The 25,500-nt window shown below is 48.3% G+C and overlaps 1 protein-coding gene and 1 long non-coding RNA gene across 4 annotated transcripts in view; one reads left to right on the plus strand and one right to left on the minus strand.

Moving 5' to 3' along the window:
* DEPDC1B (DEP domain containing 1B) overlaps positions 1-25,500 on the plus strand; it is a 67,994-nt gene that overhangs the window by 14,645 nt on the left and 27,849 nt on the right. For all 3 annotated transcript variants that reach the window (XM_019495897.2, XM_019495896.2, XM_014594136.3), the window contains exons 4-6: positions 3,192-3,319; positions 9,740-9,870; positions 21,254-21,301. In XM_019495897.2, the coding sequence (XP_019351442.1) occupies positions 3,192-3,319; positions 9,740-9,870; positions 21,254-21,301 (307 nt within the window). The remainder of the gene's footprint in view (positions 1-3,191; positions 3,320-9,739; positions 9,871-21,253; positions 21,302-25,500) is intronic.
* LOC132249615 (uncharacterized) lies at positions 13,436-20,200 on the minus strand. Its single transcript, XR_009461125.1, has 2 exons — positions 19,531-20,200; positions 13,436-15,448 (listed from the first exon to the last, which is right to left on the minus strand). It is a non-coding gene; the product is annotated as an uncharacterized LOC132249615 (long non-coding RNA).

A 25,500-nucleotide genomic window follows, 5' to 3' on the forward strand; every position in this document is an offset into this window, starting at 1 on the left:
ATGTGAGTGTTCTTACGTCTGTCTGTAGGTTACCATGTATTGAAGTACACAAAGTTCAAAACAGAGAGGAAGATTTATATTTGATATTTGGCTCATGTTCCAATTCATTGCAAGACAGCTATAAACTTGCTTTATTCCAGAACAAAGTGATCATTTTATTAGAGCTGCTATATTGTGTAATTGTTGTTTCACAACAGTGTTGCATGGGGTGTGGCATAGAAATGTTGTTCAGTTTCTACCATTTTTCTAGCTCCCATAAAGCTTGTTTTCACTGGCCTCCACACACTGGCTATCAACAAATATGCTACAATTCTGGAAAGATTGTGTTGCATTCTTTGTTTTCTGCTGTGATAAGTTGAAGAATCCTTCTGCTTTAATCCTTTTACAGACAGTGTGGAGCCGAGACCTCTACTCCACCCATCAGAAAAAAAAGCCCTGTTGTGTCTCCTTAGGCAAGGAGGGCCATGGAGATCTAAAAGGCTTAAGCACTTTCACTTGTACATATTTTTTATACCCTACCTTTTTCTCCTGTTTAATTGCATGCATGTGCATACTTCCTCAATCCATACGCTCTGGGCATTGGTGCTGATCTTCATAGCACCATACTTTTCTTTTTTACTCCTCAAGCAATAGATTTTTTTAATTTTGAACGTTATTGATATCTTGGTTATCACACACTGGAACGAATGGGGCAGTTCTGGTTTGTTTCAGGCTTCCTACACACTTACTCAGATGTCTACATTGCTAACGCAGCTTGCGTTTTGAAGGCTCTATTTGTAATCACTACAGACTCTTTAAATGAAACGTTAAGACTCCAGAGTACAGTGGAGAGTTTGGGCTGCTGTTGCCGCTTCCACTCTCCCCAGAGCCTCTTGAATAATCATTCAGGTGTCTTCCTTTTCACTTCTGGGCTTGCACCTCTGCCTTTAGGAAATACTGCCCCAATCTGTGCCACTGAGGTTCTGCTCTATACTCTATTCTTGTGTTGGATTGGAGAGAGTTTTTTGGGCCAGTCAGTAGCACTTATTCATGTGCCATTATACTAAAAGTTTAAAACTTAGGGGCAGTTTTTTAATTCTGCCACAAAAGGAGCATGACACTTATTTCAGTGTCCTTTTTCCTCATTTCCTTCCAAAGACTAGCAGTCAAACATGTTAGCATCAGTAAAAAGAGATACTATGATTGTTTGCTTACAGCAGAATTAATTGTAGAATGTCCTTTGCTCTCAAATGCGGTCTCAGCGCTGTGAAAATAAAGGCTCTCAGTGGTTGTACAGTAATACCTCGGTTAACGAAGTGGATGTGTTCCATGACATCACTTTGTTATCAGAAACTTTATCAGAGGTAGAAATAATATAGGAAGCATAGAAATATGTTCTAGGACTTCAGAGATAGGGGTACAATAAGAAAATATAATTAAATAGTCAATTAAAAGCCCCCCACAGCCTCCCTGGCCCTGCTCGTGCCCCTCACTCATCCCCACAGCCTTGCTGGTACCCCTCACCCCCCAGCCCTGCTGGAGGGGGGCCCCCAGGTGCCAGGGCTACGGTCTTGGGTCAGCAGCCCTGTGCCCCTGCTCCCCCCGCTGCCTGCTGTGGGCTCGGGCAGGGCAGCTCCTTGCTGCTGTGTGCACTCCTTGGGGGCAGGGGAGATCCACACCCCCCAGATCTATGCGTGGGGCAGGTGCAGGTTGTGGGGACAGGCTCCCCTGTCCTTTGCTACTGTGGGGCCTTTGCCACCTGGCAGGCACAACCTGGTGTGTCTGGGGACAGGGGCTGCATGGGGATCTTGCCGCTGTGAGCTGCCCCCTCCCCCCTTGCCCTGGTGACGCACCCCCTGCGCCTGCTGCTGATTTGAAGGGAGCAGCCCCACATGCCACCGGGGCAGTGTGGGTTGAGCAGCGGTGGGCAGCTTCTCCACATGGTTGCTCTGCTCCCTGCCATGCCAGGTCATGGTGGAGGGAAGTAGGGCGGCAGGGAACAGTAGGCCTGCGCACCACGTTCCCTGCTGCCCTGCTTCCCTCTCCCACGACCTGGTGCGACAGGGAGCAGAGGAGCTACGCAGAGAAGCTGCCTGCTGCTGCTCGCCCCATGCTGCCTGCAGCCCTGGTGTAACAGGGGCTGCAGCTTGGGGCTGTGCCCTCCAAAGCAGCAGTGGGTGCAGGGGACGCATTGCCAGGGCAGCGGGAAGGCAGCTCTCAGCAGCAAGATCCCCACACAGCCCCGCTGTCCCCATCCATTCTGAGTTGCGCTCGCTGGATGGCAGAGGCCCTGGAGGAGTGAAGCACGGCAGGAGCCTGCACCTGCAACCTGCACCTGCCTCACCCACAGGTCTGGAGGGCATGCATCTCCCCTACCCTCTGGAAGTGCATGTGGCAGTGGGGAGCCGGCCCTTCTCCTCCGGACAAGCCACGTGCAGCCGTGTCCTCCCCGCTGGGGCCATACAGCTGCGCATTGTGGCCCCAAGCACCTCCAAGTGGCAGTCCCAGCCCTGCCCAGCTCTCTTCCTACAGAGACCTCAGTTCCCCTCTTTCCTCCCCTCCCCCCATTTATCTACTGGAGCTGCTTTACAGGCTGCCTGGGGCCACGTTCATGTACTGTACATGCATGTGGCACCCCCTGTCTCACCTCCTTCCTTCTGCTGCCTCCTGTCTCCCTGCAAGCTGGAACTCTGCCAGCCTGCAGGGAGCTCATTTCAAAAATGCAAAATCCACAGGTTACTCTAGTAAAATAAAAAAGCTGCAGGTTTTTTTTTTCTTCTTTATAATGAACTCAGCTGTTTTTTTGGCAAAAAAAATAGGAGTTTCGTTTCTAGAGGATTCGTTAAGTGAAGTATTACTGTAGTTAAATGTATTTGTACTGCTTTAAGAACCATGAAGAGTTGCTGTCTAAGACTGTGAATACAGCGCTGGAGGTCTGTGACTTCTATATTTCAGATGCTGCTCTGAAAAGTTCTTTCTGCAACTTTGGATAGGTCATTTAACACTGGCAAAGATGCAGCTGTACATTCTAAATACTTGCTTATCTACCTCAGAGGGATTTTACATTTATTAATGTTTAATGTTAAACATTAATAAATACTTAACATAAATAATACTTGGAAGAGCTTGCTGTATTGTGGAAATACTCTACTTTTTATCATTTGGGAAAAAAGTGCTAGGTAAGGGAAAAATGCTTTCTTTCTGTATTGCAGAATTCTGAAATGTGGTATAAACGTCACAGTATAGCAATTGGAGAAGTACCAGCATGCAGACTTGTGTACCGCCAAAAACTCACACAGACAAATATAGAACAGATATGGAAATCAATGATGTTGTCACAGTAAGTGTACTGGAGAGTCCTCTTTCCTTTTTCATTGTAGTGCATAATAGACTCCTTGCTTCTCTACTATTGCTCAGTTTCACTTACTCTTCACTGCAGTACTGCTACTAGTGGCTAGAGTAGCTAATCCTGCTTATTATTTGCCTGTCAACTCCTGATGTGTAAATATGCCCTACTAAATTTTTGGTAGTTTCCTCATACCCTATTTCAGTTGTTATACTGCGTGCCTACTTTTGCTGGTAACGGTGTTTTAGTGTGTTTCTTTTTCCCTCTTTCCAAAATAATAGGAGTTCAAATAGAGCTCTTAGGAACATAAAATCCTAAAAAACTCCAATGGTGGAAATATTTAACCTGTTGAGGCACGAAATGGAAGATCTAGTCACTTGGGTGCAGAAATTTCTGGGACAGATACAATATTTACACAAAGTAATTGTTATTATGCTGTTATAAAAATGTAGGAGGCAAATGGGTGGATCCAGAAGGGTTGCAGTGGTGTGGTCCAAAAATCGGCTGCGCCCATACTGCAGGAGCTAGGTACTTTAAGTCCCTAAATCAGGTGAGAATCCTGTCTCTGCTCCCTCCCACTCTTTCCTTCCTTGCTCAGCAGCATGTCCCCTTCCATTCTCCACTTGTTGCTGCTGTTGCTGTCCCTGTCCCCAGGTGATCTGGTTGGGAGGAGAAAGGGTGCTCAAGCACTACTCCAGGTGAGAACAGCAATGGAAGAGGATGGGTTCCTCCTGTCTGCCTGGTCTCCCCATGCATTTCCTGTAGGCTTGGGAGCAAATGCAGTGCAGGGGAACTTGCCTACCATTCCCCTGCTGAGCCCAGTTACAGCAGCTCTGAAGCCTCTCTGCACCACCCCTCCCCCCACCTCTACAACTCTACCATTTCAATTTGCAAGAGATAGTAGCGGTAGCAGTGGTTGGCTTCCTCTGTCCCATGCTTGTTCCCTGCCAACTCAGGAGCACCCAAGGGAACTGTGCAGAGAGAAAGAACCCACATGCTGCTGCCACTGTTCTCAGCTGGAGTGAGACAGGAGAGTTTTTAGATTTTATAGACATTTGGGCTGGAAGGGGCCCCAGAGGATCAACAAGTCCAGCCCCTGCCCCAGGGGCAGGAAGTCAGCAGGGATCATAGGATCTCAGCAAGATAAACATCCAATGTGTCTTGAAGGCATTCAAAGTGGGTGCTTGAACCGCCTCCGGCGGAAGTCTATTCCAAACCTTGGGGGCTCGGACAGTGAGGAAGTTCTTTTTTATGTCCAGCCTGAATCGGTCACGACGGAGTTTGTGACCGTTCGATCTTGTCATCCCTTGGGGCACTCTGGTGAACAGACGTTCCCCCACATCCTGATGAGCACCCCTGATAAACTTATAGGTGACCACCAGATCACCCTGAGCCTGCGCTTTTCCAGGCTGAAGAGTCCCATGGCTCTCAGCCTCTCATTATAAGGTCTGTCTTCCTGACCTCTGATCATGCACATAGCTCTCCTCTTCACCCTCTCAAGCTTCTCCACATCTTTTTTTTTAATTGTGGAGCCCAAAACTGGAGGCAGTACTCCAGCTGCAGCCTCACCAAGGCCGAGTACAAAGGGAGAATGACGTCCCGGGATTTGCTTGAGAAGCATCTATGGATGCAAGTCAGCGTTATGCTGCGCCTGGTAAAGCAAGCAATACACTGAAGGCTCATGTTCATCTTGTGGTCAATCATGACCCCCAAGTCCCTTTCGTCTGTAGTGCTAACCAGCGTAGCTCTGCTGAGCCTATAATGATGCTGCAGGTTGTTCTTCCCAAGGTGGAGATCCTTGCATTTTTTGGTGTTGAATACAATCGGGTTCTTGTCTACACATTTCATGAGCCTGTCAAGGTCAGCCTGGATCACCCTCCTGTCCTCGGGTGTGGATGCTTTACCCCAGAGTTTGGTGTCATCAGCAAACTTGGCCAGTCTGCTTCTGACACCAGTGTCCACATCATTGATGAAGATGTTAAATAGTATAGCCCCTAAATCAAAGCCTTGAGGGACCCCAATGGTCACAGCTCACCAAGATGATTGGCTCCCATCAACCACCACCCTCTGGGTCCTACTGCAGAGCCAATTCCCCAGCTAGTGGATCGTGGTGAGGTTGAGGCTGCAGCTAGCCAGTTTAGCCAAGAGGTGATCGTGGGATACCAGATCGAAGGCTTTTTTAAAGTCGAGATGTACAATGTCGATCTCTTCCCCCTTGTCCAGGTGATATGTCACCTGGTCATGAAAGGAAATGAGATTGGTCAAGCAAGACCTACTGGCAACAAACCCATGCTGGGTATTCCTCAGGATATTGCCTTCAGCTAGTCTGTTAAGGATGGCCTCTTTAATCTTTTCCAAGACCTTCCCCAGGATAGAGGTCAGGCTGATGGGCCTGTAGTTTGCCGGATCTACTTTCCTCCCTGCCTTAAAGATAGGCACGACATTGGCCCTCTTCCAGTCTTTGGGCACTTAACCAGAGTGCCAAGAGCTCTCAAAGATCCGTGCCGGCGGCTGAGCTATTAAGCTTGCCAGCTCCCTGAGCACCCTTCGGTGTAACCCATCAGGGCTGGCTGACTTGAAAGTATCCAGCCTCTCAGTGTGTTCCTTCACAAGGTCAGCTTTGATGAAGGGCAAGGAATCTCCCTCACCTGGACCTCCCTGACCCATAGTGGACAGGGCCATCCCATGGGACTGGTGAAAAACTGACACAAAGTACCCATTTAGCAAGTTCGCTTTTTCCTGGGCATTGTGTGTCAGTTGCCCCATCTGGTTTAGCAGGGGTTTAACGTTGCCCTTGCTTTTCCTCCGGCTCCCCACATATCTAACAAAAGACTTTTTATTGTCCTTGATATTTATAGCTAGCTGGAGCTCTGTCAAAGCCTTGGCTTTCCTGGTTTGCTCTCTGCAGGTCGGGACCAGAGCAAAGTATTCCTCCTTGGTGGTGGTTCCAGTCCTCCATCCTTTGTAGGTCTTCCTTTTAAGACGCAGGAGGTCCGGCAGTTCCCTGGAGATCCAAGGGGGTTGCTGTTCCCTTTTGCTGCCTTTCCTCCGAGATGGGATGGACTTTGCTTGTGCATCCAGTATCGCTCCTTTGAGGAGCAACCACTCGTCCTGAACTCCCCTCTCCTTTGGGTTATGGCCTTTTAGGGCCTCTCTGACAAGCCTCCTTAACTTGTCAAGGTCTTGACCCTGGGTAAGGGCTCTGTAGTAGACTCCCATCATTGTGTCCCCTGTGCCGTGTTCCACATGGATTTTAACCCAGAGGGTCTCAAGTTGTCCGCCATGGGTGCCAATGTCAGCTTGCAGGGACACGTAGCTTTCCTTGACATAGAGAGCTATGCCCCCGTCCCTTTTGTCCACTCGATCCCTCCTGTACAGGGTATAGTTGTCTATACCTGTGGCCCAGTCGTGGGTGGAGTCCCACCAGGTCTCCGTTATCCCAGTGACATCATAGTTATTTACATTTAGCAGGAGGACAAGTTCCTCCTGTTTATTCCCCAAGCTCCTGGAATTTATGTATAGGCACGCAAGTGTCCCCTTGGGGGCCCTTGCCCTGCCTACATTTTGTTCCAGGGTTGGGGCTGGGGTGGAATCCTTTAAGTGCCTTGGCCTGCTGGCTTTGCAAGGGTTGCTCAGCGGGCCAGCAGTGGCAGTAGTCCCCCCCCCCCCCCCCCCCATCCCTTCCCAGCAGTTCACTGCCTCTTTCTCCAAAGAGTGGACTGTGGTCATGGAAGCCAAAGCCTTCCCGATGACACCAGCGCCGCAGTCTTTGGTTGACTACCTGGATCCTCCTCTCCTTCCTCAGCCTGTAGCCTGAGACTGGGAGGATCGAAGAAAACACCAATTGTGCCCCTAGACCCTTAAGCCCCACTCCCAAATCCTGAGGGAGCTGGCAACTTAGCAGGCTCTGCTGGGCCTGCAAGAAGTTCGTACCTTTTGCGAAGCTCCAGCAGAGCAGGGACCTTGGTGTGGCGGGCCTTGGGGCCCTTTGCCACCTTGGTCCAACCCCTGGGCTGGACAGTAAGGAAGGTCCCTGAATCCTCCCTTGTCCTGGAGGGAGACTGTGGTCTACCTTCTGTCCCCCGGGGGAAAAAGGCCTGGCAGTAGGAGTCTATCTCCTGCTCACAGTCCCTGATGGCACGCAGTCTCTGGACTGCAGCCTGGGTCTTCTCCAGCTGGCGTGCCAGAGACTCCAGTAGGGAGCAGACCCCATAAGGGGAGGTAGCCATGCTCCCGGGCCCCAGAGCCTGAAAAAATGACAGGCAGCCCCCGCAGCCGAGAGCCAGAGGCTCTGTCTGCGTGGAGCCTGGAACCATGGGCTCCATCTGGGTGGCAGTCTCCGAGGTGCCGGGGGTGGGGGCCGCAGACCCCGAGGGGACCCTCAGGGTGTGGCATGTGCCTATCCGTGTTATGCCGCTGGTGGGCTGGCTACATCTGGGACTGGCTTCCCTAGGGGGCTCAGAGGCAGGGCCTCGGGCCCTCCTGCATGAACTCCTGCGCTAACTCGCGCGCCGGGCCTAGAAGCACGCCTCTGCGCGGCCTGTTCGCGAGGCTCCGGTCGTGTGGCTCCCTGGGGGGCTGTTGCGAAGTAGGAGCCCGGGGATTTGGGGGGAGGACCTGACCCTCCTTGGTCCAATTAGCCCTCTCCCAGCTGTCTAGGTCCCTCCCTCCATGGGCCCCTGCTTACTTGCGGGAGTCCTGGGGTCACTGCTGGGTTCCCTAGGCTCACGGGGGCGCAGAGGGCTTACAGCCACGCATCTTGCAATGGAGCTGGGAAAGCCCTCTCTTGGATTCTACAAGATCTGGGAACAGCAGCAGCGGTGGGCTAGGGGAGGGAATGTGTTGCATGGAGGGAAAAGGAGGGGATGCTGAGAGAGTGGCAAGGAGTATGGTTCTTTCCTGCTTTGAGGGTTTGACGTTCCTGTTGCTGCTCCCACTGTTATGGTCTGCATTGCCCAGTTGCAGGAGAACCTGGGAGCGGGGGGTGTAGCTACACCTGCAGTGGCAGTCACTGTATCTACACCTCCCTTCACAAAATTCTTAATCTGCCCATGGAGAGAGATAACATAGACCTATATGCTAGGATAACTTTGCTCAGTCTGGTGTAGGCTTACCCCCTGAAGCCATCAGAGGTATACTTACTGGTATAAGCTTACACTTTTTTTGTCCATATCCATATTATGGTAACTGCTAAACAAGCCATTATCATCTTTTCCTGCTGTTTAGTGGTGAGGTGCTCTAATAATTATCTACTGAGTGAGCTTTCCTGGCATGAAGCACATCTGTTCGTTCCTAATTCCAGTGGCATTTACATTGGTATACAAACTGATGTACATTCCTCCAGGTTATATTTAGGTTCAGGTCCTTATATAATTTATTAGAACAGGTAATCTGGTATAGGGGGTTGTCTATTGTGTATATGAAAATACACTTTTCCTCTCTCAAAAAAATAGTACATGTTTTTCACAGTGCAGGTGGAACCTTACCAACAATTTTTATATCTCAAAATGACATGCTGACTTGGTTGTTTAAAAAAAGTATGTCTTTTTAATAATGCAACATGAATATATTAATGATCATAGGAAAGCTGGGCTGCAGCGACTTCATGAGGTCATGTAGTCCAGCGCCCTGCTTGGGATAGGATCATCCTGGACTAAATTATCCCAGCCAAGTGTATATTTAGTCTGCCTTTGAAAATTTCCAGGGATGAGGTTTCCACAGCTTTTCTAGGTAGCCTTTTCAAAATATTCAACCTTCATAGTCAGAAAGATCTTTCTAATCTCTGGCCTAAATTGTCCTCTGCTGAAGCTTGAGGCCTTTGCTTCTAGTCCTGTCCCCTGCAGTCTCAGAGAAAAGTCTATTGCCATCCTTTTTATAATTGCCCTTTAGGCATTTTTAATCTTCTCTTCTTTACACTAAATAACCCTAGTTTTTTTCAGCCTTTCCCCATAAGTTATTCTTCTCTAGCCTCTAATAATTTTTGTTGCTGTCTGCTGTTTTTTTTTCTAATCTGTCCACATCTTTCTTGAAGTATGGGGTCCAAAACTAGACACAGTGCTCCAGGCGTGACCTCCACTAGTGCTGAATAGAGCAGAAGAATAGCTTCCCTGAATTTGCGAGAGATGCTTTTGTTTAGTAAAACCCAGTATGCTGTTGGGCTTTTTGCACCACGAGCATATTGATGGGTAGTATACACTATAACCCCTAGGTTCTTCTCTGCAGTTCTGCAGCCTAGCCAATTCTTCTTCAGCCTGTATTTTACATTTTACTTCGCCTCAAGTTTCCATGCATTAGTGACAAACATAATAAATCAAAAGGCATTTATTTTAAGAAGTGAGCCTTTCCACATACCAGCCATTTGTCTTTTTCAAAATCAATTGATACAAATAATACATTTTCATATCTTTTTAACAGCCTGCAAAAAGTACTGGGTCTGGATTCTCTGGATGAAGTGTTGGACACTCAGCTTGTGAACCCAAAGCACATCCTCCACAATGTGTACAACATCAGTAAGCAGGGCATTGTCATTTTAGAAGATAAATCAAGTGAGTGACATCAGAGTTTTTGTTGTGTTTTATATGTCTTCCCACATTGAGCTTGGATTTTTTTAATGTTGTTGTTTTTTTTCTTTTAAGTATGTCTTGTCTATTTTGGCATCAGTTACTGTTTGCTTATGCTAGAAAGCTTTGATGCTTTAACTCAGAGGTTCCCAAACTCTGACAGATTGCATACCACCAGTTTAAAACTTAAGCCTTAAGTATCACCAGCAAATTTTTCATGCAGATAGGTGTTGCCCTGTGGGGTCAGGCCAAGTCTCAGGAGCTCAATATTGCGCTGTTAGACAGGAAGGTGTGACACAATTGCACATATACAAACACACAAATCAATTGGATGCGCGCACACACACACACACACCCCCCAACTCGGGCACATACACATCCACACTAGCCTAGGCACATGCATACCTATCACCAATTCAAGCATTCCAGCACATACACTATACACCCCAAAAGTTAGACAAAAATCAATTGTCCATACCTGCACACTCAGTACACATACACAGATCACTAATTCATATATCATATACACAATGACACATACACACACACATACAGCCCACCTACACATAGGTAAGTTCCTAACTTGGATGGCACAGTATGGATGTGTGTGCTTGGGGTACCTGGGATACTTGGTGGAAGGTTAAGGTGAGAGAGAGAGAGTTAAAGTGTAGGGAGTGAAAGCTGCCAGAACTGAGATTAGAACCGGTGAACTAGAGAGGAGCTGGCTGAGGAACTGAGGCTTGGGGTGACTTAAGGTAGATTGGGGCTGGAAACTGAGGCAGACAGCTGAGATATTGGGGGGAGGGGGGTGCAGATAAGTGGTGGCAAGGAGGAGACAGCCAGGAAAGAGAGAGAGGGGCAGAAACCTGGAAGCTTGGGACTGGAAACAGGCTGACAGCTTAGAGACTGGGGGGGCAGATAACTGGTGGCAAGGAGGAAAGTCAGGAAATGGACAAAAACCCAACTCAGGGTTTCAAAAGAATAGGTTTATTAAACAGACAACACACTACACAGCCCCATGAAGTTATTGGTTCTCACGCACGCACGCATGCATGCACGCACACACTCACAATAGCAGCAGGAGAAAGAGACTCAGTGGAATGGTTGGAGCCCAGGTAGGGAAGAGAAGCAGAGTCCAAGTCCTTGGTTGAAGAGGGGGTAGGGAGTGATAGCTATTTATCCAAGCTGGAAAGGGGTCCCTGTCCAGTAGGTGTTGTCCAGTGGGGGGTCGCCGGCAGGGCCTCTGGGTGAATAGGTGGTGTGGCATGGTGCTGGTCCACATGGAGAGGGCATCCCCAAAGAGTCAGTCTTCACTACCCCTTTTTATGGGGCAGACTACCTCTAATCTCCTATGGGGAGGGCCTGTCCAGGCAAGGTCAGTCCTGTTCCAGAGGGCTCCAGGTGTTCTTACTGAGCATGTGCAGCCTGGCACAATGGTGGCTGCCTCATCTATTGTTTCTTGAATGCTGAGGGTGATTCCAAGGGCTGGGTCATTGGTCCAGGTATTGGTGTTGATGGTTCGGTCATTCAGAGGCATCTATGTTTAGACCTACTGCCATTGTCTCTCCAGCACCCACATTCATCCCCATTCATTCAGGAACCAAGTTACATAGGAGGTGTTAGGTGTGAGTCAAGGGTTACACAACCGGGCCTGGGGACAGGATGGAGACTTGACAAACAAAATGGAAACTTGACATGACTTATGCTAACTTACATATGTAGGTCTAAATCATATAGTACTAGTAAAACAGTAATATAGAACAGTAAAAATCAATATAAACATAGTAATTATACAATATAAAGAAGGAGAAAAAACAAAACAAATACAACTTGCTACCAAAATAAAATGCTGAAGCTTATCCTATGTCCTAGCTCACTTATACTTATCTATAGGGAATAGAGAGAGAGAGAAAAAGTCAGAAATGTTTGGGGAAGGGGAGGGAATGCATTTTAAATGTAAAAAAAAGAAAAGAAAAAATGTGGGTTTTGCTACATATTTAATAGACTATGTATTAAAATAACATCAAAATCTTTAGTAACCCTAAAACATTGTTTTATCAATTATGGTAGCCATAAGATCAGTTAAACTTAAAAAAAAGTTGGTCGCAATTAGTTGCTTGATTAAAAAAAATTAGTTGCAATTCATTGCAATTTTAATTGTGCAGCTAAAAACTCAAAATTATGGAGGTACTTTGTATGCTATGGGGGTGGGGTTTGTGTGTGTGTGTGTGTGTGTGTGTGTGTGTGTGTGAATTTGTGATGGTTTTGGGGGTGTGTGTGTGTGGCGGGGGGGTCCCTGCATGTCCTGGCAAGATGCAGTGTACTGTGGGCCAGGAGTGAGGGGCAGCAGCAGAGCTGGGGGAACAGTAGCTTGGGACTAGCAGACATGGACAGAGACACAAACAGACAGACACACACACAGACACAGCGCCTAGCACGTAAGTCTGTGGAGGAAGTGGGGTGGGGGGAAAGGGGCAGATCAAGGTCCCCACAGTGAGGGAGGGAGTAGGACAGGGGCAGGCCAGGGTGGGTTGTGGGACAGAGCCACGGGAAGCTCGTCCGGGGGGGGGTGCATCTGCCCACCGTTGCATACACCCCTGAGGGAGGCACGTGCCCCCTGGATTTGTGCATGGGGCAGAGGTGGACTGCCCACTGTGCGCTGGGCTCTGTGCCTTGCTACCACTGCCTCTGGAGCTTTGCGGGACACCATACGCCTTCTGTGTACTGGCTGCATTTTGTCCCCTGCTTGCCTGGTGTTGAGAGGGCATATGGCATCCTGCGCAGTTCTGGAGGCAGCGGTAGTGAGTTGCAGAGCCCAGCATGCAGTGGGAGCTCACCTCCATCCAGCACACAGATTTGGGGAGCATCTGCCCCCCCCATGCCTGCCCCAAGGCTCGTACAGCAGTGGGAGCCCCTCCGTGCGCCTGGAAAGGCCCAGGCTACCCTGGGAGGGGCTGTGTCCTTTTGTGCTGGCTCTGCCATAGGGATGGGGCAGGCTAGCATGAGGAGAGAGAACCCGCGGGGAGCAGTGGACTCCCTGCTGTGTGCTGGGCTCTGCTCCTTGCTGACGTTGCCTCCAGAGTCGTGTGGTATGCCATGTGCCTTCTGTGTGCTGGCTGTACTGTGTCCCCTGCCCGCCCAGTGGCAGAAAGCACATGGTGTCCCACACAGCTCCAGAGCCTGATGTTACTGCGTCAGGAACTGCACAGGACGCCATGTGCTTTCTGCCGCCAGGTGGGCAGGGGACACAGTGCAGCCAGCGCGTGGAAGGCACATGGCATTGCATGAGACTCCCGAGGCAGCAGTAGTGGGGTGCAGAGCCCAGTGGGTAGCCCGTCTCCACCCCGTGCACAGATCTGGAGGGAGACGTGTCACCTGGGCTCTGACCGTCCCACCCCTGCCCCAGGGCCCAATTCACCCCTGCCCTGCCCCTGCCTTACTCTTCCCTCACAGTGGGGGGTCTCAATTTCTCTCCTTTTCCCCCCTTGTTGTCCCCAAAGGACAGTGAGTTCGTGCCCGGTGCGCTTGTGCCAATAAACACACAGGGGTGAAGGATCCAACTTAATCTTTATTTCTGTGCAGAAAGTGGTGCTTGGCAATCGTTCGCAAAGCAAGCGCACACACCCCAGTGGGTGTCTGCCTTATATAGCTATGTAACAGGTTAAACTTGCTGATGTGATGAAATGTATAGCAAGCCCAGCAAGTAACCCCCCTTCCAGCTCCGGACTTTGTTGATACAGCTTTCCTTCTAGCGAGGCCAGCAATTAAGCAACTAAGCAACAAGCGATCTCCCCCAGCCTAAACAACCTACTCTGTGCCCTTGGTTAGATAAAATACTTTTTCAAAACATACAAAGCTGTTCCCTGGTTAAAATTAAGTGAAAGTCCAGGGGTGCTTCATCAAATCCCCCCTTTGAGGCTATGGCCTTTATGGAAAAAGCCCATAGTCCTCGACTATTTTTTTTTTTTTTTTTTTATTTATTTCCAGAAATCTCTTCGCTTCCTCCCGATTATTTTGGATCGGGTTTGTAACTGATGATTTTATAAACATCACGCGGTGAACGGGGGAAGAAATTGATTTCTTGAGTACCTCACAACACATTGGCGCACATTGTATCCCACAACAGATCATCAAGAAAATACACATACTTGCCACAATTAATAGGAAAATTTGCTTAAGCCATGAAAAAATTAGGGAGCCAAGAAGTAATCTATGAGAAGTCGAACCCTTCCCCTTGCTTAATGTGGGACAGAACCTTTTTTAACTTCTGCACTTTTGACTCTATTAACTCGGAGTTATCTGTCAAATTAAAACAACACATTTCCTCGAACTCTTCACATCTGTGGTTATGCCTCAGCAACAGGTAATCTATGGCTGCTCTATTTTGCAGAGTAGCTCCTCTTAGTTCTTTTATTTCAATATTGAGGGCAGCTAGGGCCTGTGAAATTGTATTTAGGCCCTTTGCCAGGGCACAGGCCACCTTACCAAGCTGCCTCTCAGCATTCACTACTAGGCCTGGCACCCTTACTAGGAAAACTGCTAAGGACACTACCTCGGCCTCACTCAGGAGGTTTATGTCACTATCACAGGATTTATCTAGCACCTTTGAATCTCTCCGGTGACGCTTACTAGAGGTTTTAGGCATACCTGGTAGCTAGACAGTCAACCAGCCTAGAGCACAAGGGCCTCCTGTGGCATTGGCTGGGATATATGAATAGGCAGTCTTCCCACAAGGAGGAACCACCCCCGGGGTAATACAACATGAACGTAGTTGCAAGATACATTAGTCATGTCTGAGCAATTGAAAATTTTCATGTTTTTTTTGGTTTTTTTTTTTTGGTTAGGCTTTTGTAAGCTTGGGTACAGTTCACAAAATTGGCACAGCTGGTGTTACCAGGGGAGGTGACTGTCAACAAATCTATTTTAAAGGTACTAGCGTTTCTTTCTGTGGTAATGGTTCCCCACATGGAGTTGTTAGTGTAATTGATTGGACCTCCTATTCCCCCAGATGTGAACCAAGTCTGATTCCGGAGTGCTTCCATTGGAGTGGGCACCCCCCTATAAGGCATGACGTGAAAATATCATTAACTGATATTTCACCTGCCAAACAAAAATGAGTGACATTTAATATGTCCTTTGTCAAATGAACCCACACATTTTGACTCTTATCGAACTTTTGATGCACCAGCCCCTTAGACTCTAGAAACATTATACCTACGCAAAGAACTATTTTTCACATGGTTGATGTTTAAACAGAAATTTAAGTCCTTTTACTGGCTCTGCTGTCCAATGGTGTCCGTTTGTGTCGGCTTCCTGTGCGACACTCTCAGCAACTTCTCCTGCAGGTGGTACTTCTGGTGCGGCCTTCACCCGAGTGTAGTGTATTCACAGTTTTACCCCCTGAACCTTCACTGCAGCATGAGTGGTGAGAATCACAGGATATGGTCCTTTTCACCTGGGCTGAAGCGGCTCGTCTTTTCACATCCGGACCAGCACTTCGTCTCCGATCTGGAACTTGTGGACTGGTGTATCTAGAGGGAGTGGAAGTCGTTCCTGGACATACCTGTGGAGAGAAGACAATACAGCAGACAAAGAATACAAATAATCTTTTACCCAACCTTCCCCTTTTACATGTATTTGATTCCCATGCGTCACCACTGGATTCTTAGGATATGGCTTGCCATACATTAATTCAAATGGACTAACTCCCAATTTAGTTCTAGGGGCTATGCGCACTCTAAGCAAGGCAAGAGGCAGAGCTTTGGGCCATTTCAACTGAGTCTCCTGGCAAAGTTTAGTCAGCTGTCTTTTTAGAGTCTGATTCATTTGTTCCACCTGTCCACTTGACTGCGGTCTCCATGCTGTGTGAAGGTCCCATTGTATCCTCAGAGCCCGGGAAACTGCCTGGGTCACTTCTGACACAAAGTGTGGCCCTCGATTCGAGGCTAATCCCTCTGGGATTCTGAATCGTGGAATCATTTCTTTTAGCATCACCCGGACCACTTCTTTTGCTTGGTTGGTTCGGCACGGGAAGGCCTTAGTCCATCCAGTCAGAGTGTCCACGAGCACTAACAGGTATTTGTAGTGTCCCTTCTTGGGAACTTCAGAGAAATCTATCTGTCAGTATTCTCCTGCTAATAGTCCTTGCCTTCCTGCTCCTGGCGGAGGTTTGGGGGAAATCTTAGGATTGTTGGCACAACAGACAGGGCATCTACGCACTATTTGTTCTGCTGTTTTTTTCATCTTAGGCCCCACTACAATTCTTTGGAGACCTTGGGTCATGGCGTTAGCTCCCATATGGGTGCTCTGGTGGTACTCTTGGAGCACTTTGCTAAGAATCAGTTTTGGCATCAGGACTTTTCCCTTAGGCAAAACCCACCATCCATCTTGTTGTTCTTTGCTTCCCAATTTCTCTGTGAGTTGGTTCTCTTTTTCAGTATATTTGGGAGGTTCCTCAGGCAACACTACCTGAGGCATCAATGCCAACATTTGAGTCTCTTGAACTTGTCCTCTAGCTGCCTTCTTCGCCGCAGCATCTGCTCATTGATTTCCTTTAATAACGTCAGCATCTCCCTTTTGATGGGCCTTACAGTGCACCACAGCTACGTCTAGTGGTTCCATCACGGCTTCAAGTAATTTCAGGATCTCTGTTCCATGCTTTACTGGGCTTTTACTTGCCGTTAAGAGTCCTCTCTCTTTCCATATAGCTCCGTGGGCGTGTAAGACTCCAAAGGCGTACTTCGAATCCGTGTATATAGTGGCTATCTTTCCTTTTGCCAAATGGAGAGCTCGGGTAAGCGCAATAAGCTCAGCTCTCTGTGCAGAGGTATTTGGAGGCAAGGTGTTTGCTTCCACGGTATCCCATGATGTAACCACGGCGTATCCCGCCTTTCGGGTTCCATTGTCCATGAAGCTGCTTTCATCTGTGTAGAATTCAAGGTCTGCATTAGGTAGTGGGGCATCTTTAAGATCCGGCCGGCTAGAATACACACTCTCAATAGTTTCAATGCAATCATGCTGTAATCCTTCGTCTTGTTCCAATGGCATCAACGTAACTGGGTTCAGGGTACTAGAGGTGTGCAACTGGATATCTCCTTGATCCAGGAGAGTCTCCTGGTACTTAGCCATTCGTCCAGGGGAAAGCCAGGTTCCCCCCTTTGCATTCATCACCATGAGCACTGAATGTGGGGTATACACAGTCATTGGTTGTCTTAAAATAAGTTTCTTAGATTCCTTTACCAGCATTACATAAAGTTGATGATTGACACTCCCGAAGTAAACCATATTTAAGGAATCACTTTATTAATGGTTCCAGGCCTTTCCAAGCTTCTATTTTCAATCTGTACTGTGGCACCCTGGGCGGGGTAATTCCCGGCTTTAAATCAATGCTTACAGGGGTGGCCAGTTTGGCTCTTTCTGGCTTCTCTCCCGCCCATACCCATGGTACTACAGCGTCTTCTACTTCGGTGGGGATTCTCCCTTCCTCCCCCTCCTGCAATAGGAGACGCACCTGAGCCTTCTAGGCTTCCTCATTTGGTATCTTCATAGTAATTTTCCCCTCCGAAAAGATCAATTGGGCCTGCAATTTGCACAGCAAATCCCTCCCAAACAAAGGTATGGGGCACTCAGGCATATACAGGAATTGATGAGACACTTTCTTTCCTCCCAATTTGCATTCCATGAGTGGCACCAAAGGACGATACATCCGCTGGCCGGTGGCTCCAATTATGGGGATCTTGGTTTTTGATAAGGGTCCTTTTAAAATTGGTTACAACTGAATGTGTGGCTCCACTATCTACTAGAAAGTCAATAAGTTCTCCCCCTACTTGCATTTTAACCAGGGGCTCGTCAGGGGAGACAGAGATTACTTCAGTGTTAGCCCCCGGTCCCCGTCACTCCTGGTCAGAACCATCTAACATCAACAATCTTTCTTCCTCCTCTCGTCTCTTCTTCTCCCTCTTGGGGCACTCATTTTTCCAATGCCCTTCCTGCTTGCAAATAGCACACTGATTAGGTCCCAACCTGGGACCCTGGCCGTAGCCTCCCGGAGCATAGCCCACGCCTCCTCTATGCCCTCTACTTCCCCTGCCTCGTCCCCGACTCCTCTGATCTACAATTGCCACTGCCAACAACAATGCTTATAACGACGCCTGTGCCTTTATTCTTTTATCTTCCTTTTTCTCCTTAACCTGATCTCTGTTGGAGTATACTTTATAAGCAATCTCAATCATTTGGCTGATGCTCATTCCAGCTGCTCCTTCAGTCTTCTGTAGTTTTTTCTAATATCTGGGGCTGACTGTCCTATTAACAGTGTGTTAAACATCTTGGCATTTTCTGGCAGCTCCGGATCTAAATCCATCCACTGTCTGGCTGCCTCGCATAACCTCTTATAAAAACTGGATGGATCCTCCTCCGGACCCTGCTGCACTTCGTACAATTTAGACAAATTTTTCTGCTTGGGGATAGCCTCCCGGAGAGCAGCCAGCACAAACTCCTGATACAGCTCTAACTCCCTCCGGCCCCTTCGGGTGTTGGGATCCCAGTCTTGATTTTCCTTAGGGCAAAGTTCATCTACCTCACCGGCTGGGTGACGCTGCTGTGCTATCGTGCGTGCTTTCTCTAAGACCAACTTTTTTTCTTCTGGAGTCAGAAGAGCGGCCAGTAAGGCCTGAATATCTATTCAGTTTGGTTGGTGGATGAGGAAAATAGTAGAGAACAACCGTGCCATTGCCTCCGGATTCTGGTGATATTGGCCCACAGACTGTTTTCAATTTATCAAGTCTGCTGTGCTGAATGGCACATGGACAAAAACTGGTTCACCCTCAGGACCCACCGCTTGTCGTAAAGGGGCCTGAACTACTGGTTGGGCCTCTGATCGTAAGCGACTCACCTACAGTCCCTTCTACCACCAGATTGCTACCACCCACATCTGCCGGACCCGGGGACGGCAACCCAAGACTGTCAGGGGAGGTGGGGGACGACGGACTGGACAAGCCAGCCGGGAGTCCCTGACAAGCCGTTACAGGTGCAGTGGAAGTCCCCTGTGGTGACGCAGGGCTCACAGGGTAAGACGGGGGAGCCGTGGGAGCAATTAGCAACTGCACGTCTCCCTCCTCCGGCTCCTCCGGACATACTGTGGTGACCCCCTGCAAAGCCATTACCCCACTTCCCCTAAATATCCCACACAGCTTCTGCGTAACCCCATCCCCATACAAAGTCATATATGCCTCTACATAAAGCATCTCATCCCACTTCCCTTGGCGCCTACAAAACAACTGTAACTGGAAGATTGTGTTATAATCCAAAGACCCATTCTCCGGCCAGGCTGCACCATCCGCAAGTTGGTACTGTGGCCAACATGTATTGCAATACCAAATCATCTGTTGTTTTGTCATAGGGTCACTTCCAAACTTTGGCCAATTTTTCAAAATGCATCCTAAGGGGCTGCAGGGTGGAATCTTAGACTGGTTACTTCCCATTATCCAACTACCGGACGACGACCGCCGCTCAGCCTCAGAACCAAACTGATTAAAGGGAGTTCACGGGGCTGCCACCCGATCTCACTCGCCTAGGGCATCTATACGGTCGGAACTTTCAAAGCCGTCTCTTTCCCAACCTGCCCAAAATATGGAAAGAAGTACTCACCAGTCCATTGAAACCTCCCTCGCCCCACCTGATTAAGTTGGTCCTTCGAGCGTTGCACCGTTGTGCCCCTCCCTGGCTCCGTCAGGCAACCAGGAGACGGTCAGACCTCCGACGAATAAGGTCGGTGGCACCTGGCCCTCGCGCCGTCCACAGTTGTTGCCGGAGCCGAAGAGGTGGACCGGGCAAGGTAGTCAGCTAGGGTCCCATCTGGGTCGCCAGAAATTGTTGTCCCTAAAGGACAGTGAGTTCGTGCCCGGTGCGCTTGTGCCAATAAACACACAGGGGTGAAGGGTCCAACTTAATCTTTATTTCTGCGCAGAAAGTGGTGCTTGGCAATCGTTCGCAAAGCAAGCACACACACTCCAGTGGGTGTCTGCCTTATATAGCTACGTAACAGGTTAAACTTGCTGATGTGATGAAATGTATAGCAAGCCCAGCAAGTAACCCCCCTTCCAGCTCCCCCCCAAGTAACCCCCCTTCCAGCTCCGGACTTTGTTGATACAGCTTTCCTTCTAGCGAGGCCAGCAATTAAGCAACTAAGCAACAAGCGATCTCCCCCAGCCTAAACAACCTACTCTATGCCCTTGGTTAGATAAAATACTTTTTCAAAACATACAAAGCTGTTCCCTGGTTAAAATTAAGTGAAAGTCCAGGGGTGCTTCATCACCCTCAACACACTTACCTGTTGGGTTGGCAGTGTGCAGCAGGCTGCAGCTGAGCTGTGTGTGTGTGCGGCCTCTCCCCCTGGTCTTCCATGTACCACTCCCAGGTCATCTGCATCAAGTACCACAGTTTGGGAAGTACTGTTTTAACTATTACAGTATACTTAAAGTGATAACCCCATCCCTGAAATAAACAAAGTTATGCCAAGTATGAAAAGAACCTGAGTATAGGTTCTGATTTGAAGAACAAATTGGGTTTTGCTGATATAAAACACCTTTATTTGTGTGGATAGAATTAGACTAGGCTTTAATTGTCTCAGTGTGCAGTAGAACTAACTCTACTTACCTGTGAAATGTCCCTTTGGAATGAATTTATCTTTTCATAATCAAAGTGTTCAAACCTAAGGAGTATGAAAGGTGAGGGCGGAAAATAAAGGAAGCAGGTTTCCTATCAAATTTGTGTTCTGGGAAAGAGGGGAATAACTTGCATTTTTCTTCCAACTAACCTGAGCGATGTGGGAGTTCATGTCTTTTCTTACTGTCAGACCAGTCCCTTACTGTATCTAGGCTGGGGAATGCTTGAGTTGAACTCATCATCACAGTGTTGCAAAAGCATCAAAAGAGTGTATCTATCTTTAATATATACAAATAAAGCTTTTTAAGTCAGTAATTTTAAAATGTAAGGGTTGAGCAAAAGGTTCGTCACTGAAAAAAAGAAAATTGTGAAAAAATTAGAGTGCAAAGTCCGAGTTCAAATGTAATTATCCTTGTCATTGTCCCATATTACTATTATTACATTTGTGTGTGGTCCTTCCCCCCTACCCCCAAGATCTGAGGTGTACGTGAAATAGGCAGTTGGGATGTAGTACTTGATGAATCTTGATTTGCAGTAGTTTTCTAAAGAACCAATTACTCCGTCTGTTTTACAGCTGTTAGAGAAATTGTTATCCACCACTTAGAAGTAAATACATATTATGTCTCTCTTGTATCTTGTCAGATTGCTAGTTTTTTAACTGTTTAAATTTTTAAATTTCCCCCATCACTTCTTCCCCTCTGAGCAGAAGAACTACCTCATTGGGTCCTGTCAGCAATGAAATGTCTAGCAAATTGTAAGTATACCTACCAAATCTGTTAAAACCCAATTGAACTCATTCCTTTTTTCTTACTTTGCCAGATTTCTCTTATTTAAGGGGTCAAAATGTGTCCCCTGATGCATGTACAAGAAAACAGATTGAAGAGAAGGTGTACCCAATTGCCAAAGTAATCTATTTCCTTTGAGCGTGCAAAGTTATTTTGAGTAGAAATGTCACAAATGAAAGTTCTGAACAAGTCGTTGTCAGATGGTCCAGTGATGAGTGTATAGAGGCACATAGCTTAAAGGCTAAAATTGTACATAATGATTGTTGCATGTGTTGAAATGGGTGATCATTGGGGATCTTGGTTTTCTCTGATAAAATCCGTGATTAAAATGAAACCACTGTGTATATATATTTAAACTGTAAGTATATCAATAAAACATTGTGTTCCATTGATATAGATGTATATAAGAGACAGAAAAAGATCTTGGAGTCATCATTGATGCCACAATGAACGTGGGCCGACAGTGTGGGGACGCGGTCAGGAAGGCTAATCATACTTTGTCGTGCATCCACAGATGCATCTCAAGCAGGTCCAAGGAGGTGATCCTCCCCCTATATGCGACACTGGTCAGGCCGCAGCTGGAGTACTGCATCCAGTTCTGGGCGCTGCACTTCAGGAGGGATGTGGCCAATATGGAGAGGGTCCAAAGGAGGGCCACCTGCATGATCAGGGGTCAGCAGGGCAGGCCCTGTGAGGAGAGGCTGAGGGACCTGAACTTGTTCAGCCTCGAAAAGAGAAGGCTGAGAGGGGATCTAGTGGCAGTCTACAAACTAGTCAAGGGGGATCAGCAGCCATTGGGAGAGTCCCTGTTCCCCTGAGCAATCCTAGGAGTTACAAGAAACAACGGACACAAGCTAGCGGAGGATAGTTTCAGGCTAGACATTAGGAAGCGCTATTTCACTGTCAGGGCGACTAGGACCTGGAACCAACTTCCAAAAGAAGTGGTGCTGGTTCCTACCCTGGGGGTCTTTAAAAGAAGGCTGGACGAACATCTTCCCGGGGTTGTTTGACCCCAGTACTCTTTCCTGCCATGGCGGGGGGTCGGACTAGATGATCTCCTTAGGTCCCTTCCGACCCTACCAACTATGAAACTATATATCTCCCCATCTATATCAATTGAGCACAATGTTTTATTGATATACTTACAGTTTTAAAGCAATTTGAAAGCCTATGAGTGCCTCAGTCAATATACTAGAATAAATTCTAAATATCTGTACATTTTAGTATTTGACCTTGGGTCTTCTGTCATGGAAAATCAGAGCTCTCCGTGCCCTCTTAGCTCACCAGGATGCAGGTCCAGGCCCCTGGGCCCTGCTGGTGCTCCTCACCCCCTGCCCCCAGGCCTGCCAGAAGGGGCCTTGAGCTGCCAGGGCTATGGTGCCATGGACCTGAGTCCACAGTGCCTGAACCTCAGCTGCCCACACGAGGCAGTTGCTGCTGCAGTGGATGGAACATAGAACCCAGCTTCCCTTCCCCCACAGGTGGCATGGCCAGAGTGGAGCCCAAGGAGGGGCAGGGGCAGGCTGCCCTCCGTGGGCTGAGGTGTGGGTGTGGGGCTGGCTCCCCACCGCTGCTTGCACTCCCAGGGGGGCATGGGGCATGTGCCGCCCAGATTTGTGTGCAGAGCTGCGGGCTCCTGCCTTGCTGCCCTCCCCCTGAGGCCTCTGCAGCCCAGCGGACAGAACCTGGTGCATCAGGGCAGAGCGAGGCTGCGTGAGGAAGATCCTTGCCGCTGCTGCGAGCCCCGTGCTGCCCTGGCAAGGTGCCCCCTGCCTGCCCAGCAACAGTGAGGGGCACAGCACTGCGCCATTGTCCCTGCTACTGCTGAGTGGGTGCAGGGCACCTCGCCAAAGTGGTGTGGGGCTTGCAGCAGCAGCAAGGAACTTCCCTGCCTAGCCCCACTCTGTCCTGTCATGCCCAGTCCCACCCACTGGGCTGCAGAAGCCCCAGGGGGAGACGAGCAGGGAGGGGAGTCTGCAGCAGGCAGTTTGCACCCACCCCTTGCCCCATGTAGAAATCTGGTGGGCACACGCTCCCCCAGGAGTGTGTGCAGTAGCGGGGAGCCAGACCCTTCCCCTCCACCCCCCCGCCCCATCCTGATACCCCTGATTGCACCCTGCATCATGATGCCTCTTGCAATGAAAGCATTTAATTAGGGGACTGGCTATGCTATCCATAACCCTTTATATTACAAACTGCTACTTTAATCCACTTGAGGATCAGCCATGCATATGTAACCCATGCAGGGCGCCTTGCCAAAGTGGTGTGGGGCTCACAGCAGCAGCAAGGAACTTCCCCACCTAGCCCCACTATGTCCTGCCATGCCAGGTCCCACCCACTGGGCTGCAGAAGCCCCAGGGGGAGACGTAACCCATTTGTAACCCACACTGTTTCCGTTCCTTCCATCTTGGCATGGACTCTGAAAGAAGCCTACCTGGAAGTTAGCAATATTATAGGCAGCCAGGGACACCTCAACAGAAGCACATGGCTAAGGTGCAGGGTGCTGATCTCCATGGACACCAGATGGTGCTGCCATGCTCTAAAGAGCTTCAATCAAACTGCTGCTGATCATTGTTTTTGCTGATGGCTGAAGGTTTTTACTGAGTTTACTGACAGTTGGCAACCTTGTTACATATGCATGGCCGATCCTCAAGTGGATTAAAGTAGCAGTTTGTAGTATAAAGGGTTATGGACAGCATAGCCAGTCCCCTAATTAAATGCTTTCATTGCAAGAGGCAGTGTGACTAAATGGATTCTCTTCTGTATAGGTTCAGGTACTGCATTGCTCCATCACCCTGTTGGATGGTCTTCTGGTGATATATTAAGTAACAGTTCCCGTATGTTTGCTCTCTTATCCTGTTTCCAGGAAGAGAAGCATATATACAGCAGAATATATTGGTTTGTTAGGGTTTTAGGTAATTTCTTTCTTTTATTTTCTATTTTTCTTTCCTTTTCTTTTATCCCCTTTCCCCCTTTTGCTTTCCTGTTTCTTTCTTTTTCTGTGTTTTACATAAAGAAAATGAAATTACTTGCAGTTGAAGCAGAAGGTGCTAAGGACAATCAGGTTGATAGTTGTCCTTAGTGTCTGAGGGAGTTTATTATACTGTCTCAGACCAGCTCTTGAGAAATATGTCTTCTGTATGAGATGAATTTTATACTTTTTGTAAAGAACTGAATCTTGGGCCTGTCTTTAAAAGACAGGTTTCTAGCCCCCAGGTCTTACAAAAATGACTTTATGTAAATGTGTAGTCACCTTATAGAATGGGAGGAATAATGCTTGCCTGTCTCCTAAGCTAAGCATATATTCAGCACATTCTGCTACTCCTTTTGAAGCTAGCCACTGCTCCCTTCACTTAACAATCATTGGATAAAATGGATAGGGAGCAAGCAGAGCAGTGGGAAGTGCACAGAGGAGTTTCTGCCCGGTGGAAACAAGGGTCCAGGCTAGAACCCAGGACCTGTTCCCTTCTAGAGTAGCAAGCACTTTACTGAATCACTTGCTCTCTAGCTGGTTCTCTTTCTCCTTGCTTTACATACCTCTCTCTTTTTGTGGTCCAGAAAGCCAGCTTCAAAAGGAGCACTGGAGAGGGGTCTGCACAATACCTGATCTGTGGTACCGTGGCTTAAAATAGTGAGCTGGAAAGTTAGAAAGATGCATGTTCAAATCCCATCTGGGCAAAGGGGGCCTAGAACCTGCATTTCTGGTTTCCTGGATGAGTGCCTGTTTGGGTAGAAGGAGTCTACACATATAGCTGCATGTATAGCTGGCCAGTGTGTAGCTACCTATGCATTCTCAGTCTGCTTGTGCACACTTACATCTCCACAATTTAGGAGAAGCAGAATCACTATCTATGCTTAAGTACCAAAGATGCCACTTAGCTAGAAACCTGCCATTTAAATGCTACCCTTAGTGTTTACAGCTAAATGAGCATCCATTACAGTCTTCAGAATTCAGGTGAGGTGTGGAAAGGACAGGCAAAAATGTCTGTCAGAACAATGGGTGCCTGTACATGAGCAGTGAGGCTGCTCCTGTGCACCGTAATTACAGCACATCCGAACAGACTTGGTTAATCAAGTCTGCTGGAGTGTGGTAATTACTATGCTCTCGCAGACTCCAGTGTCTTATGCATCGATGTCTCCAAGCTTAAAAACGGTGTCAGGGGTGCTT

Source organism: Alligator mississippiensis, chromosome 3, assembly GCF_030867095.1.
Source record: "Alligator mississippiensis isolate rAllMis1 chromosome 3, rAllMis1, whole genome shotgun sequence".
In the NCBI taxonomy this organism is placed as follows: domain Eukaryota; kingdom Metazoa; phylum Chordata; order Crocodylia; family Alligatoridae; genus Alligator; species Alligator mississippiensis.